General features: G+C 35.2%; 2 protein-coding genes and 1 non-coding gene across 3 annotated transcripts; 2 read left to right on the forward strand and 1 right to left on the reverse strand.

Moving 5' to 3' along the window:
- Nucleotides 1-974: 974 nt before the first annotated feature.
- On the forward strand, nt 975-2,784 carry LOC137814150 (thioredoxin-like 3-1, chloroplastic). Its single transcript, XM_068616732.2, has 5 exons — nt 975-1,630; nt 1,894-1,968; nt 2,238-2,304; nt 2,408-2,425; nt 2,521-2,784. Exons 1-5 carry the CDS (start codon nt 1,320-1,322, stop codon nt 2,617-2,619), a joined length of 570 nt encoding a protein of 189 aa, XP_068472833.2. The 5' UTR covers nt 975-1,319; the 3' UTR covers nt 2,620-2,784.
- Nucleotides 2,785-3,103: 319 nt separating this feature from the next.
- On the forward strand, nt 3,104-3,185 carry TRNAS-GCU (transfer RNA serine (anticodon GCU)). The gene has a single exon. It is a non-coding gene; the product is annotated as a tRNA-Ser (tRNA).
- Nucleotides 3,186-6,523: 3,338 nt separating this feature from the next.
- Nucleotides 6,524-8,227, reverse strand: LOC137814151 (Aha1 domain-containing protein). The gene is made up of 3 exons (XM_068616733.1): nt 7,174-8,227; nt 7,002-7,081; nt 6,524-6,834 (listed from the first exon to the last, which is right to left on the reverse strand). The coding sequence occupies exons 1-3, from the start codon at nt 8,080-8,082 to the stop codon at nt 6,741-6,743; spliced, it is 1,083 nt and encodes a 360-aa protein (XP_068472834.1). The 5' UTR covers nt 8,083-8,227; the 3' UTR covers nt 6,524-6,740.
- Between the last annotated feature and the right edge of the window lie 8,246 nt (nt 8,228-16,473).

A 16,473-nucleotide genomic window follows, 5' to 3' on the forward strand; every position in this document is an offset into this window, starting at 1 on the left:
ATTTTGAAAATCACTAAGTCTCAGACAACGGGTTGTTTCGACATTTCAATAAGTTAAAATTTCACAACCCTTTTAGAAAACTCACCTTTCATAAAGATAAACATTCAAATGAGCTTGGATCATCTTAAGGAGTAAATTAACAAGTTAAAAACTACTAGACAACACACTCACCCAACAAGAAGGTCTTCAAGCTTTTCACATAAATTTGGAGACATCAAAACATCTTGTTCAACAATTACAATTGTATAAATATCAAATGAGAGTATCAAATAACAATTGAATAAAAGTTGAATAATTACATAAAAGAGTACAAATGATTAAATATATATCATAGAAATAAGTTTAAAAAAAGAAAAAAAAGAATTAATGTAAGTATTTTAGGTTACTTAATAAATTATTAAAGATGTTTTGATAATTCTAGATGAGGATGAGTAATATAACCGAAAGAGACAGCAATTACTCATATTTATACCATTATGCAACTCATAAAAAATTAGGACATGCTTTGATAATACTCACATGGACAAGTTGGATTGTCATCCTATTCTATATTGTTATTTTTAAATAGTTGTGTTAAAATAAAATCTATTGTTAAATATTAAATATCATCGTCAAAAACAAATATTTAAATAAATATCAATTTGTACTAAGTAAAACATTATCAACGAATAAGTTTGTCAAAAAGATGAATTATTATGTGTCAATAAAAAAAGTAATGGTAACAAGGTGTTTTATTTTTATTTTAAAATAAAAAGCATAAAATAATTTTCTATTTCGTTAAATGGTTATATAGTCTTGATTATGGAGATTTTACTAGCATACCTTAATTTTAAAATTAATAAACATTTGATAATATAAACTGCTAAAATTTTAGAGCAAAAACAATGTAAGGAAAAATAAAAATTACATGAAAAAAATGTAATGCACACAGAATAATTTTCCATTGAAATGCCTCATAAAATAAGGATCGGAGCTTTATCCGAAATGCTTGGGCCAAAAATTCTTTACCCTTCGGATTTATATATATGTATATAAGATATTTTTCTCTGTCTTTCTTAACACACCTTTTGGATAAGCCTTCTTCCCCTTGTGTTGCGCCATTTTTCTGAACTTTTTTTTTTATAAAACCAAACATTATTTATTGATTTTCTCAAACCAGCTTCACGGAATCTGAGACAACAACCTAAGTCCATGTTCTGTCCCCTAAACCTAAGGAACCTGGGAGAACGATTGTGTTCCTTTTTCCTTAGCAATAAACAATATCATTTTCTTGATTGGCTTGTGTGTTGTAAAGAGGAAAGCTTGGAGTGCAAAAGGGTATGTCTGTAATAGGGGCGTGTTCACAGTTTGTGTACAGAGAGGTTTATCAGAGAGATGAACAGTGGACACAGTGCTTGGTGAGTGGGAGAGGGTATCTCTTTTGTCACAGGAGTGGTGGGTGTGAGAACATATGGGTTGGAAGCAGACACAGAGAAAGAAAGATGAAAAGGAGAAATTTGCGTGTGGAAGCGATGTGGCCAGATTTGTCAAAATCAAGTGAGTTGCAGATGGAAGAAATCAATGATTCCGACCACCTTGATCAAATTCTTCTTCTTGCCCACGACAACTCCCAACCTATCCTCATTGATTGGTTCGTACTTTCTCTCTCTGCAGTTCATCTTGTCTGCAACTTTTTCTATTGTTAGTTCCTTACTCAATAACTCTCTCATCATTTTCTCCCTCAAGATTTTGTTTCGTGTAATTCAGTTAGTAAAATATAGAATCATTGATAACCACTAAATATTTTAACTAAAGAATTAGGAAATTTTAATTTTTTAAAATATAACAAGATATACAATGATTTTGAGGATATATAAGTTGATTTGATTACTTGTGCTTATTTTTGTAATGTAGGATGGCTACTTGGTGTCGGAAATGTATCTATTTGAAGCCCAAGGTGGAAAAATTAGCAGCTGAATATCAAAACAAGTAAACTGCTCATTGTGTCTTCTTCAGTTCTTTGATATTTTCCTTTAAAGCAAAACTATATTAATCTAATATCAATTCTGCATAGCTACATATAACACTTGAAGTGAGCACTTGGAAATCATGAATTCTAGCTTAATTGTTCGAACATTATACACATAATAGTTATGACATTTGAAGAGACTGTGTATAATATTCCATTGTCTTTGTTAATCCAAAGCAAACGTATGTTGCTACTCATTCATTTGTTTTCTTATCCTTGCATGTTTCAGAGTCAAATTTTACTGTGTGGATGTGAATAAAGTACCCCAGACTCTAGTCAAGAGAGGCAACATATCTGTAAGTATGAATTTTCATTCTTAATTATTTCAGTAAAAGCGTGTTGCATAATGTTGTGTGCTCATTTTGACTGTTGTTTGTTTTGTTGTTCTGCATTATGCAGAAAATGCCAACAATTCAGGTGAGTCTCCCACTAAGTTAATTTTTGTGACTAGAAAGGATGATTTAGACATCCAATAGTAGGAAAATAAAAGGGAAAACGTGAATTGTTTGCAGCTGTGGAAAGATGGAGAGATGAAAGCAGAAGTGATTGGAGGCCATAAGGCCTGGCTAGTCATTGAAGAAGTCAGAGAAATGATCCAAAAGTTTTTATGATACTTCTGTTCCCTCAACAAAAATAAGAGACAACAAAGTTATAATTGAAAAAACTAATTTTCCAATGTATTTTTGTTAATACTTTTTGTATGTTGGCAACTGCATGTAGTTGTATATCATATTTATCAATGGAATTGTGTACCATAGCTGAAAGAAATTGGGAAAGGATGATGCTCAGTGTTTCTCCCTCCCTCTCAACCATTAGAGGATGAAAACACTGATTTTAATACCAATTTAAAACTTGCAATTGTTTTCTATTAATGACAGAAAAAGATTATTAAATGATGCTTGTTACTAACTATTCATTTTTTAATAATTGGTTTTTCTTCACTTATAAGGGTCGGATTTGGAGCTAAATAAGGTTTTGGTCCTTAGTTTCAACTAAGGAGATATCTCTTCTAGGTCGCTCCAGTTGAAAGTAACTTGAAGTCTAAAGTATGTAAATTGTGTTAATAAATGATAGTAAGAATGTTGTATCAACAACGTCGCTTTGGCCGAGTGGTTAAGGCGTGTGCCTGCTAAGTACATGGGGTTTCCCCGCGAGAGTTCGAATCTCTCAGGCGACGAGTAACTATTTTTTTCTCCAGTTCGAGGATTATTTTTATTATTATTATTACTATTATTTTAATTTCAATTATTTTATATTATTAAATAATTATAATTGTTATTATTATATTCTTCACTGTGCATAGTTGATGGTGCATTTTATTATTAATGTGAGTTCTGATAAATAACACAAAAGGGTCATACGTGTTGTTGATAAACTTAATCAATTGTGTGATTTTGCAATGTAGATGGTGGAATCATGGGTGGAATTCTCACAAACCTAATTAGGGATTTTGTGAAGAAGGAAATGAGAAAAAAAAAAACTAACTGATGAGTTTAGAAAAATAGAAAATAAAAAAAAAAATTCAAATGAATCATGTTGTGTCTTTATTTCCATTGTTTAATCATCCATGTTTCTTATTTATTTTTATTTATGTAGATAGAAAGAATTAAAAATGGATTTTAATTCAAGAATAAGTGGAGTGTTGTATTTTCACTTAGATAACTATAGTAATCTGGAATACTCTTTTTGGGTGGTTTCTTCTGTTTTTGGAATTTATTGTTACTTCTCTCTCCCTCTCTTTTTGGGCATTATTCTTAAATTAATGATTTTTCTATTATTTATTAGTTATATTACGGTAAAAATCTCTCCTTTACTATATGACCCTCAAACATTATTTCATAATTCAGATTTATGGAGCATTTGTTTTGTCTCCATGTAACTGTATATAATTTTGATAACTTAAAATAGAGAATTAGCTAAGGTTGGCAATGTTGAATTAAAAAATTTATTGGGTGGGTTTTATCATGTGACGTGGTGTTTCTGAAGTACCATAATATTAATTATTAACCTGCATATTTTGTGAGTAATTGAGACATGAGAAAGAACAACGTGTTTTGGATACGATTACTCAAGTTTGGTGGACAAAGTCATTCATTTGCTTTATTATAATTGTACCTATATTTAATGTTTGTCATTTTATGACCTATTTGTTTTTGTCATTTGCAATGAGAAAATGACTATTTTTCCATTGTAAGATTGTGAAGCAATTAGGTTTATATCTATTTGCTTTGGCTTTCTTTTTCCAAGCAACTTATAAGTTCTCTCTACTCTTAATTATACCGTGTAGTGAAAATTTACTTGACTTCTATATACTAAAGCAGGAATATATGTTGAGTGAGTGTATAAATATTTTCTTTATTTATTAAGCAAGATGTTATGTAAAGTTCTGAAAATGTTATTAAGAATGTTGTACAACTGCAAACTCTCATTTTTCTAATTTGTGTCCAACATGTTCCCAAACTACAATAAAAACTAAAATAAATTAAGTATGCCAGCATGTTGAAACTTTACTGATCAAGAAAAATTAACACATAAGTATATGTACTCAGCATTTAAAAAATGGGAGGATGTTGAATATGTTCTAAAACAAAAGTAAATAATTTCTGTACTTAGACAAAAATTTAACTTATACTTAATTTCATACTAATTAAGAATGTTAGTGATAGTTAAATTAATTTAATATTATAAATTTGGTAAGATGCAAATTATATTTTCTAAATTATCCTAAATTATATAGTTATTAGGAATTATGCCTAAATTTAGATATAAGAATATTTTAAAAATTAATTATAACTAAGACACTAATTAATTAATTTTTGAACTTTTGATAAAAGAAATAACTAGCAATATAATTTTAATATATAAAAAATATTTAATTATTATAAAAATAAAAAATACGGATTGTCATGTTTCCGCTAGTAATAATAAAAATATAAAGAATTTTTATACTTATAAAGATATGATAAAAGTATAAACAGAGATACAAAGAATATGTTCTAAATTAAATGTGAAGAAAAAGTAATTACGTGTTTACTATAATCTATTACATATTATAATGAATAGTGATTATTTTAAAAATCACCCTTTATAGTTCACACCATAAAAATCTTTATAATAAAAGTGAGTGAAAGTTAATAATATATAATTTAAAAGTATCACTTATTATTTAGTGAAAAAGGATTTGAAATTCTACTCTTAAAAAATAGTTGTTACTAAAAATTAAGAGAAAAATAATATATTTAATATCTTATATCTTTTAGTTGGGATCGTTTTTGTTTTTATTCTCTTTTAGTTTAAGAAAATCTTTTTTTCTATTTCTTATGGGTTGCGTCTTTTATCTTTCATTAGTAAATAGGAAAAATGTTATATTCTTTGTTTGTTTGAATGTTATGTATTATCTCCATGTATTTTGTTCTATCTGCTACTATGTAACTCTGTACAAAAAATCATAAAAGATGAATGGCTTGAAAAGTATGTTATTCCTCTGTATAATAATTTTTTTCAGTTCAAATTAGTGAAAACAAAGGATACTTCCTTCGACATAAACAGTATTTATACGGAAATAAACACACTATTAGTGATACTGATGAAAGAATTAAGAGGACGAAAACATTTATTAAAAGTAGTATACAAACATTAAAAAAACGTAAAAGAACGTTTTCTTACATTTTAAGAAAATGTCTTCGCATAATAATTATAAAGTACGAGGAAGAAAGTTAACCACCTGCTAGTCCTAAAATCAATTATCGAATTGCTAAAATAATATTTAGTCAAGTTATGTCTCTTGAACATATATTAATCCTGGATTGTCATATTTAGAACAGTGTGTGAAAAATATTCATGTACAATAATTTCTTTTTTAAAACTCTTTTAATTCCATATTCCATTTTGAACGGGGTATATATTTTAACCCGTTACTCAGATTGATAAAATTTATTTAACATTTAACTATAACTGAACTGTGCTGATGTTAATCTGTGTGACTAGAATAGACTTTAGATAATACGCTGTCAAATGTGCACTGAAATTATATACAACATTCAGAAATTGCATATCTTTATACAGAAGAAGCGAGCTGATTGTTATTGAAAGAAAGATGTGCTTCCGCAGACGTTCTGCACCAACATTCCAACATCAACATGACAGGTAAGGGCCACTTTATTTCATTACCAGGCAAAAAGCCTCAATCCACAATGTCTTCTAACACAAATCAGCACCATAGTATATCATCTAATTACCGAGGATGATTCATACCACTTAACAGTGTTTAGTATCGTAAAATTCTTATTTAAACACTCAGGGCATTAAAACTATGGTTCTAACAGAACGTCTCCAAATATATGCACTGGAAATTTCTAAAACTCAGTGCATATCCAAATGCCACAGAATTCCCATTGGCTAAACATGCTTATCTCATAAAATGATCCAGACAATCTTTGCAGCATACTTCAAACAAGAGTACTAAGGTTCATGGTAGGTGACAAACAAAAACACAAGAATTTTAGGAGTGTGATATGCAATTCGAAAGAAAGGTGACTGCTCAGATTTCAATTTATTCATTGTCCGACAACGGCATTAGTCACAGACGACACTCAAACAAGACATATCATGCACAAAGTATTGCAGTCCACAATATCCAATAATGTCAATTATCCATTAATCTTTCCTTACTAATGAATATTAAATCAAAATCCGCTAGCTCCATAACACAGGGAATACAATCACAAAAATCTCAAATTCCAAAACCAAAAACAGCACGTATCCTCTGGAAGATAAGATCCCGCCACCCCCTTTCGGTGTTCTCAACCACAGTTGCATTACCATACCTGCATCATTACGAAACCAAACCACCTTAGCAAATCAAACCAAACCAAACCACCTCAGCAAATCAAACCAAACCAAACCACCTCAGCAAATCAAACCAAACCAAACCAAACAAAATAAAATAAAAACATAACTTCCACAGACCAATCCCAAGCAAGCAAACACTCACCTATCCTCTTCAGGCACATCAGTATGAGTCAGCTTCACAACTGTAACACCCGATTCAGGCTCCTCAAACACAAGCCTCACCTGCAAAAGCACACGTATTACCATACTGTAAGTTAGGTAAAAATTAATTGGCTTTTTTTCCGAGTAGTTAACATAAAAGGCAAAACACTTACTGTGGACTGAACTCCATCGCTCCAACTTCCGAACCTCCACTTCTGCACAATCAACTTACCCTCCTGCAGCTCCAAATTAGTTCCAGTCACCGATCCATCAAAAATGCTAAACTCACCACCAACCTCTTTACTAATCCTCGCATTGCTTTGCGTGAAACCCTTCCACCGATTCTCATCCATCAATATCTCAAACAAGTTTTTCGCCCTGCAATTAAACCTCTCCGTCATGCTAATACTCTTCACCCCCTTCTTCTCCTTCTTCTTCTTCGTCGCCGTCGAACTCTCCTTCTTCGGCGCAGCCGTAGTGGATGGTGACGGTGACAAAGACGGCGACGGTGATGAAGACGGCGCCGGTGATGGCGATGGAGACGGCGCCGCCTTCTTGTTGTCCAATTCTTCCATAACAGGACCGCCTTTGGCCATGCTCTGCACCCAAACCCTAACCTTCTCCAAGATCAAGGGCTTCCCCTTGGAAAGCATTGCGTCCTTGATCCTCTTCCCTACCGGTCCTTCGTCGTTCACGGTGATTTTAAGTTCGGGATCCTCGTCGGCATTCTCGTCGGAGATATAGGGGATTTCAACGGTGCCGTCGACTTGGAGAAGTGAAGCTCCGTTGGAGTCCTTAGCCTCGCCGTGCCAATTGAGCGTGAGGCTGATCTCGTAGCCGGGGATGATTTTTCCCTTGCGGATGTTGATGTAGGCCTCGCCGTCGAGGGAGCGGAGCGAGGTGGTTTTGACGAAAAGATTTCCCTCGCCGTCGAGAATTGTGAGGTTGGAGAGAAGGGAGGAGAAGAAGGTTCTGGACCATTCGAGACAGTTGGTCTCGGACCAGTGCCAGTTGTGGACGTTGGTGCCGTCGGGGCGGTCCTCCACGATCCACCGCTTGTCGCCCTCGCCGTAACGAGCCATTGTGATTGGATTGAATAGTTAGAAAATAAGGGTTTTCATTGTTATGGTTATATAATGTGTTGAAGTGTGGAAAGGTCTAGAATGAGAAGAGAGAAGAATCTAGAAAGACAATGAAGGATGAGTCTGTTCTATTGGGCTGGGTTTCTCCAGATTTAGTGGTGATTTTAAAGTATTATTCTATAACTTTTTTTTCTTATTTTATTTGGTATTTATTTGAGAAAAAAAAGCTGTTATTATTTTAATTTTTATACGTAATTATTTTAATTTTAAAAAATATTCATATTTATTCTTGTGTAGAATTTTTCACCTAAACTTTAAATTTATAAAGTGGCTTAAATATAAAATTATATAACAAAAATATAAAACCATTTTAAAACAAGTAAAAAATAACATCAAATGATTTCACTAATCATATTTAATCTCATCTGTACCTTCTACCTGTATATACATGAGATTTTCTCCGTAACTGTTTTTTATATATATATTTGCATAACTGTTTTTTATATGTATAATTATTTTTTATTTTTTATATATATAAAAAAGTTCATTTTACTTTTAGTTATTTTGTAATTTTGTAAATATTAAAACAGTTATCAGAATAGAATTTATAGAATTTTTTGTAAAACAGTTTTGAATTTATTTTAAAATATATCTTTATTTTTTCAATTTTTACTTTCAGGTTTTTTTTTTCAATTTGGACCATACTACTTCATAAATTCTTTCACTATTTTACTTTCCCAATTTTTTTACAATTATATGTAATAAAAATAAATTTATACTACAAGAGTTATAGTGTGTAATGTATATAAAAGCTAATTGAATGTTATTTTTGTGAAGTGTGGATAACGTAAAATTGGAAACAATTACTTTGTTCTCTTTTTAATATTGTAAAATATCAAAATATTGGACAATATGTTAAAAAAAAGTTTTTTTTTTCACTATATAAGTATTGAATTGAGAACTTCATCTTATGATTAATTTATATTATCAGATTAGATGAACTACTGTGTTATTTATATAAAAATAAGAAAAAAAAATATAGAAATAAAATCCAAACTTGCATGAACAAAAATATATTGTGATATTATTGGCATTCATGTAAAATATATAAGGAGAGTTTCAGAAGTTTGAATTTTGTTGTCTCTTTATTAAACATTTTCGCATATTAAAAAAAAATAGAATATACAAATGGTATTTCAACAATTGCATTTTCTTTTTCTTGATAAGATATTGCAATAAAAACAACCTTTGAATAAAAAAACTTAAAAAATTACAATTTTTTCAACACTTGCATTTTTTTTGTTCTTGATAAGATATTGCAGTAAGAACAACCTTTGAATAACAAAACCTAAAATATTACAATTTGAGATTAAAGGTTTGTGGAAGGTAAAAAAATAACAAATCAGTATAATCTATACCAGATTTCCCCATATTTTTTATATATATCTATACCTCCATAATTATTTTTGATATATATAATTCATTTTATTTTTAATTATTTTGTAAATATTAAAACAATTATCATAATATATTTTTTTGAACGTAAAATAGTTTTAAATATAGTTTTGAATTTAGTTTTTTGAAATATATTTTTATTTATTCAGTTTTCATTCACAGTTTCTTTTTAATTTGAATTTATATTTGGAATTTTTATTATCGTTTTTCTCTCCTCCTCTTTCTCACTTTATCTCTTCTGTTCATATTACTTCCAATTCATTCTTCAGAGTAAGAAGAAGAGCACGCATTGTTGATGCACATGTACAGAGTTATCTTGACACCATTGTTGATGTGGGCATCGACGGGAGAATGAATGCGAATATGACATTCTTGCAGAGAGATGAAAGGGCTTAAAAAATAAATATTTTCTTAAGGTTTGTTATGGAGTTTCTCATCTTCTTCTTCTTTTTTTTTCTTTTCATTATTATATTTCTCTTTTTTAGTTTTATGTTAGTAACAACAAATCAAAATTGGTTATGTTTATTGTGTTATAAATTTAAATTTGTTTAATATATTGAAACTCATAAATGATGAGAAAAAATGTTTCTATCTTATTTTTACTTAGTGATATTTGATATTTAAAAGATATGAATACACATAATAATATATAATATAGTAATAATAAAACAAATGTGGATGCACAGGCACTAAAGCGCCTGTGTTTCCGCTAGTCACTATAATATTTATTGTTGTACATGGTACGAGGATCGGAGTATCGAAAAGAAGATGGGAATTGAATGACTAAAAGGTCATTTGGCTTAACGACCTTTCGACAATTCCATCATCTACGTCACATTAAAGATTAACGACTTTAATTCCAATTAAAAAACATAAAACAAGGTTAACGACTATTGGGCCTAGTTTAGGACATTTTAACAGGACAAGGCCCATGAGAACAGTATAAATAGAGGAGACCCTCACAATGAACCGATAAATAGAGAAGACAGGAACATATCGATAGGGAATATTCAAATTGGTAAGAACATTTTGGTGCCCAGCATGAGACCAAAAGAAAAACCTATCAAGAACCACATGGTGGCTTCAAGAAGTATGACGGGAAACGATAAAGGCAATGATGAAGAACCACCAATGGATCCAATCACCTTGATGCTAGATATGAAGAGAGAGTTCAAGAGCTTGAAGCAGAAGAACGCGAAGGAAATAGAAGCTTTGAGGGTCGAAAACCAAATGATGAAGAAAAAAATAGAATTGGGGCACACGCCAACAGCTGATGAGAACATGGGGGTGCGACCCGTCCGACAACAAGATACATATGCACATGGAGGGGGAAAACAGTTCACGGCCAAATCACACAACAGTCACGGTGTCCGACGAGGACGTGGGGATGTTGTCGCGAAGGCATCCTTTTACGGATGCAATCATTGAGGTATCGTTATCGATAGCGTGGAAGAGCCCGACAATAGACAAGTATGATGGCAACACTGACACGGACGAGTAATTAGAAGAAATGAGGGAATCCAAAACAAGGCTAGCAGGTAACAATGATAACAGAAGATCAGAGAGGGAGGCGCCTGGTGGAATGAGTCCACCTAGGCGACCAAAGGAATACCTGAAGCCACTTAGATTCTCGCATTACACCCTTATAACCACCAGACGATCACATATATTGGAGGAAGCTCTGAATGTTGACTTGATACCGCCACACAAGAGAACACCAACCCCTCCAAACGCTGACCAAAACCGTTATTGTCAATATCATAGAAATTTCGACCATACCACGGAGGAATTTGTCACACTAAAGGAAAAAATAGAAGAACTCATCCAAGCGGGTCACTTGAAACAATTTGTAAGCAAGCAAAGGGAAGAAAGGTTTCCTCGTACGGACACTCGCCAAGGTCCGAGAAACACACAAAGAGGTTACCGACCAAGGTCAAGAACCCCCAACTGATAGGTTAACAGCGAGAGGGAGAGGTGTGGTCCTTCTAAAAGGGTGATTAATACCATCGCGAAAGGATTTCTCAGTGGAGGAACCTCGTACTCGTCTCGGAAACGCCACACACGTAACCTGCATTCGATTAATTTCATAGGAAGAAAAAGGACTATGCCACCAATCACCTTCACAGATCAAGATTTCGAAGGAATTGACCCAGACCAGGACAACACTATGGTGATCACGGTCGAAGTAGCAAATTACACTATTATGAAAACCCTCGTTGATCAGGGCAGCTCTATGGACGTCCTTTTCTAAAAGACCTTCAAGAAGATGGGCCTACCTTCAGAGATAATAATTCCTTTTGATGAACAAATCGTAAGCTTTTCGGGTGATCGGGTGGACACGAGAGGATATGTCGACCTCTGTATGAAATTTAGGGAAGGCTATAGAAAACCATGAAGATTAGATATGTCATCATTGATACGAAAACCTCCTATAACATGTTGCTGGGAAGACCCTCGCTAAATCGATTAGGGGATATTGTATCCACCCCTCATCTCACAATGAACTTTCCGGCCAAGAACAAAAAGATAGCAAGAGTGAAGGTGCATCAGAAAACTGCGCAAGGCTGTTACGCCGCCAGTTTAAGAGTTCCTCTGAGATACAAGCTGGAAAAGAAGGAGGTGAACATGGTAGCAGGAAATTGTGAACTTGATCCCAAGCCAAATGATGAACCAAGAGTAGAGCCGAAGGACGAGACTCTTCCATGGCAACTTGGCGGACCCGGATAGGATACTCGGATCAACACAAGCCTTCAAAAAGAGGATTACCAGAAGATCATGAAGGTTTTGACCGAGAACCAAGACCTCTTTTCCTGGACGTCGGTTGATATGCTAGGAATCGATCCACGAGTGATGTGTCACAGGTTATCTGTTTGCCAAGACGCTAAGCCGATATCTCAAAAGAAAAGAAGGTTAGGTGAAGAGAGAATACTGGTTGTACAAACAAAAGTCGAAAAGCTGCAAGAGGTCAGGTTTATTCGAAAAATACAGTACACCACTTGGTTAGCAAGCATGGTACTAGTCAATAAGAGCAACGACCAATGGCGCATGTGCATGGATTATACTAATTTGAATAAGGCCTGCCCGAAAGACGCGTACCCACTCCCGAACATAGACAAATTGGTAGTTGGTGCTACATGGCAGGGGGTAATGAGTTTCTTGGATGCATACTCGGGCAACAACCAAATTCCTATGTATGAGTCCGACCAATCAAAGACGACCTTCATGACCGACAAGTCCAACTTTTGTTACGAGGTGACGCTTTTCGGCTTAAAAAACGTTGGGGCCACCTATCAAAGACTAATTGACTAAGTGTTCCGAGAGCAAATTGGACAAAATGTGGAAGTATATGTGGACGACATGATCGTCAAATTGAGAACATTGGAACAACATGCATTAGACATGGTCGAGGTTTTCAGTCAGCTTCGGAAGTTTGACATGAGACTGAACCCCGCTAAGTGCTCTTTGGAGTGGAAGGAGGAAAGTTTCTCGGATTCCTACTCATGAGTCGAGGGATAGAAGCGAATCTAGATAAGTGCATGGCCTTGGAGCAAATGAGGCGCCCCTAGAATTTGAAAGAGATGCAAATACTAGTCGGGATTGAATTCACTATCAAGATTCGTTCCAAAGTTGGCAAAAAAAATTTAACCCATTCTCAACTTAATGAAGAGGGCGGATAAGTTTGAGTGGGACGAGATGTGTGAAGTCGCATTCATGTCAATTAAGGAAAGCTTGCCGATGGAGAACCCATGTTAGCATACTTAGCGGTATTAAACGGAGTTATAAGCGTCGTGATCGCACAAGGAAAGATCGACTAAAAGCCAATATATTTCGTGAGCCTCATTCTTTAGGGTACAGAAACACGATATCAAATGATCGAAAAAGTCGCCCTGGCATTGTTTCATACGACTAGAAGGCTTCAACATTATTTCCAAAGCCACGAAATAATAGTGAAAACCGATTTCGCGATAAGCAAGGTACTTCAGAAGCCCGAACTAGCAGGAAGAATGATAACATGGTTGGTCGAGCTATCTGAATTCGGCATTAGAATATGAATTGAGAGGGTCGATTAAGTCCCAATGCCTGGCGAATTTTGTGTTAGAATTGCAAGGCATGTCAGAGGAGGAGGAATGGTGGACCTTGTATGTGGATGGATCCTCCAACAAGTCGGGTAATGGGGCCAGGATCGTTCTCGAGGGACCAAGACGGGTACGAATCGAGCAATCTTTAACCTTTGGATTCAAGGCGTCCAACAATCAAGTTGAATACAAAGCGTTGGTTGTTGGTCTCTTGCTGGCCAGAGACATGGAGGCGCATAGGATCAAATGCCGGAGTGACTCGCAGTTGACAGTCAACCAGATTCGGGGTGAATATCAAGTAAAGGACCCCCTCCTGCTGAGGTATTTTCATAAGGTATCCACTTTCATAGCCGAGTTCAAAAAGGTGGAGATCCAACATGTTTGGAGAGAGGAAAACACTCGAGAAAACACATTATCTAAGATGGCCAGTGGAAGAAGTAAAAGGGGACTCGACACCGTCATACAACAAATACTCCTCGGACCGACAGTAACTACCAATGAGTGTATGAGTATATAGAGACGACACCCCGAGATTGGTTAGCCGAAATAATAAAAGCGGTAGAGGATCGGGATGCTGGAAGGGACATACCAGATGCATGTTTAAGACGTAAAGTTTACATATTTATGATGATTGGACAGGACCTATACAAGTGAGGATTCTCCACGCCTTTACTTAAGTGTTTAGGGAAGACGAAAGTCAAATATGTGATGAACGGGTTTTATAACGGTGTGTGCGGGACCCACTCAAGAAGGAGAAGCATGGCAAGCAGAGTCCTCAGGTTTGATTACTACTGGCCGAAACTACGAGGAGATTGCCTAAAATTAAGTTGAACTTGCAAGAAATATCAACAGAATGGACCCCTCATAACTTACCGGCATAACAACTACAACACATCAATGCCCTTTGGCCTTTCGCGGTATGGGGGTATGGACATCCTCGACTCGTTTCCACCCGCATCCGGATAACGAAAATTCCTCCTTGTGGCGGTCGACTACTTCTCATGTGGATTGAAGCTGAACCCCTGGTGCGCATAACAACTACTCAGGTCCATCAATTTGTGTGGAAAATCATCATATGTTGCTTCGGCATATCCCACACAATCATCACCGACAATGGGAGGCAGTTCATAGACAAAAATCTAGAAGAATACTTGGAAGAATTCACCATCAAACATAAGGTGACGTAAGTGGAGCATCCGCAAGTGAACGGGCAGGTTGAGGCAGCCAATAAGACTATCTTAACTGAAATGAAGAAGTGGTTGGGAATCTCCAAAGGACGATGGGCCAATGAGTTGTTAGAAGTTTTGTGGACTTACTGGTGAAACACTATACGACTTAACATATGGTATAGACGTTATGTTACTGGTAGGGGTTGGAGAACCGACTATTCATAAGCAAATGGCCGACCTTCAGATAAATGAGGATTGTATGCGAACCGAGCTTGATATGTTGATAGAGTTGAGGGATAAATCTAAAATACGTGACGAAGCATGCAAAAAGAGAGCCTCCCGAAGGTACAATGCGAAGACGAAGTCGAGGTCATTCCTGGGCAGCGACCTCGTGTGGCGAATGAGAGGAGATGCCCGGAAAGATAAAAGTGAAGGAAAGTTGGCTGCTACTTGGGAAGGATAATTCATAATAACCGAGAGTTTGCACAACGGTGCACACCGATTAGAGACGCTAAGTGAGCAACGTATTTCGAAAACGTGGAATTCTAGTCACCTGAAGTTCTATTTTAGTCAAGTCCTAAATTACATGTACCCTTTTTCATTGTCTATGTTTATTTTGAGAAGACGATAATCTCCCAATCAGAGGCATTTTCACGAGCACAACTAAATTTCAACGAGCTACCATCAAAAGATTAATGGTCAAGGACGAATCTGCAAATGGATCCTACCGATAAACTAGTAAAGCAAGGAAGAATCCAAAAAATGGATCCCTTGCGCGAACATACAAATCTAAAGAAACAATAAAAAACGATATGTCAATATAGCAAAGAAGTAATAAAATCGATATGCCAATATAACAAAGACGTAATAGAAACCAACACGCCGATATAAAGAGACAATAAAAAGCCGACACACTAAACATGAGGTAAAACAGATAAAGCATAGCAATAAACGCATGCCAAAGCCGAATAACAAAGCATTAACTTAGAAAATATCAGAATGTCAAAGTTTAAGATGGTTACACAGCCGTCGAAACGGTAAACAAATAAATAAAAGCAAAAACTGTCAACATGACAAAAACGTAACCATCATCAAAAAAAGAAGAACGCCTCTGCTAGATGACATCCAAAAAATCGCAACTTTCCCCCACAAATCAAACCTTCTTGCCCGCGTTATCAAGGCCGGGAGTAGCTAGTTGAGTAAATTCCTCACCGCCCTTCTCATCCGGGATATCATCCACCAGCACGAGTTCTCCCTTATAAAAATCTTTGTTAACATCAAACTTGCCTTCGTTGAGGGGTACATTGTAAAAATAGGCAGTTTCATCCAAGGCCTTATTGAAGCTGAGCTCGTGCTGATGGAGAACGAAGTCCTGTGTTCGGTGGAGATCACCACCGAACTTGCGTAAAGCTGCCTGAAGTTGTTCGTTCTTAGCTTGCTTAGTGGTAGTAACATCGGTCAAATTCTGCTTTAGATCCACGACCTTTGCCGATAGCCCTTTCCCTTTCTCTTCGGCATCACGACAACACATGAGCAAGGTGTCAATCTCCATTTTCATTCGGGCAAACTCGGTAGCCAAATCATTATTTTGGATAATCAAAGAATGGTTAGTATCGAGCGCATACTGGAGTGAAGAAGCGAACTTCGCCAACTGAGTCTTGAGGCTCTCCTGCTCCACGTCGTTCTTTTCC

Source organism: Phaseolus vulgaris, chromosome 1 (genome assembly GCF_051622355.1).
Source record: "Phaseolus vulgaris cultivar YP4 chromosome 1, ASM5162235v1, whole genome shotgun sequence".
Classification (NCBI taxonomy): domain Eukaryota; kingdom Viridiplantae; phylum Streptophyta; class Magnoliopsida; order Fabales; family Fabaceae; genus Phaseolus; species Phaseolus vulgaris.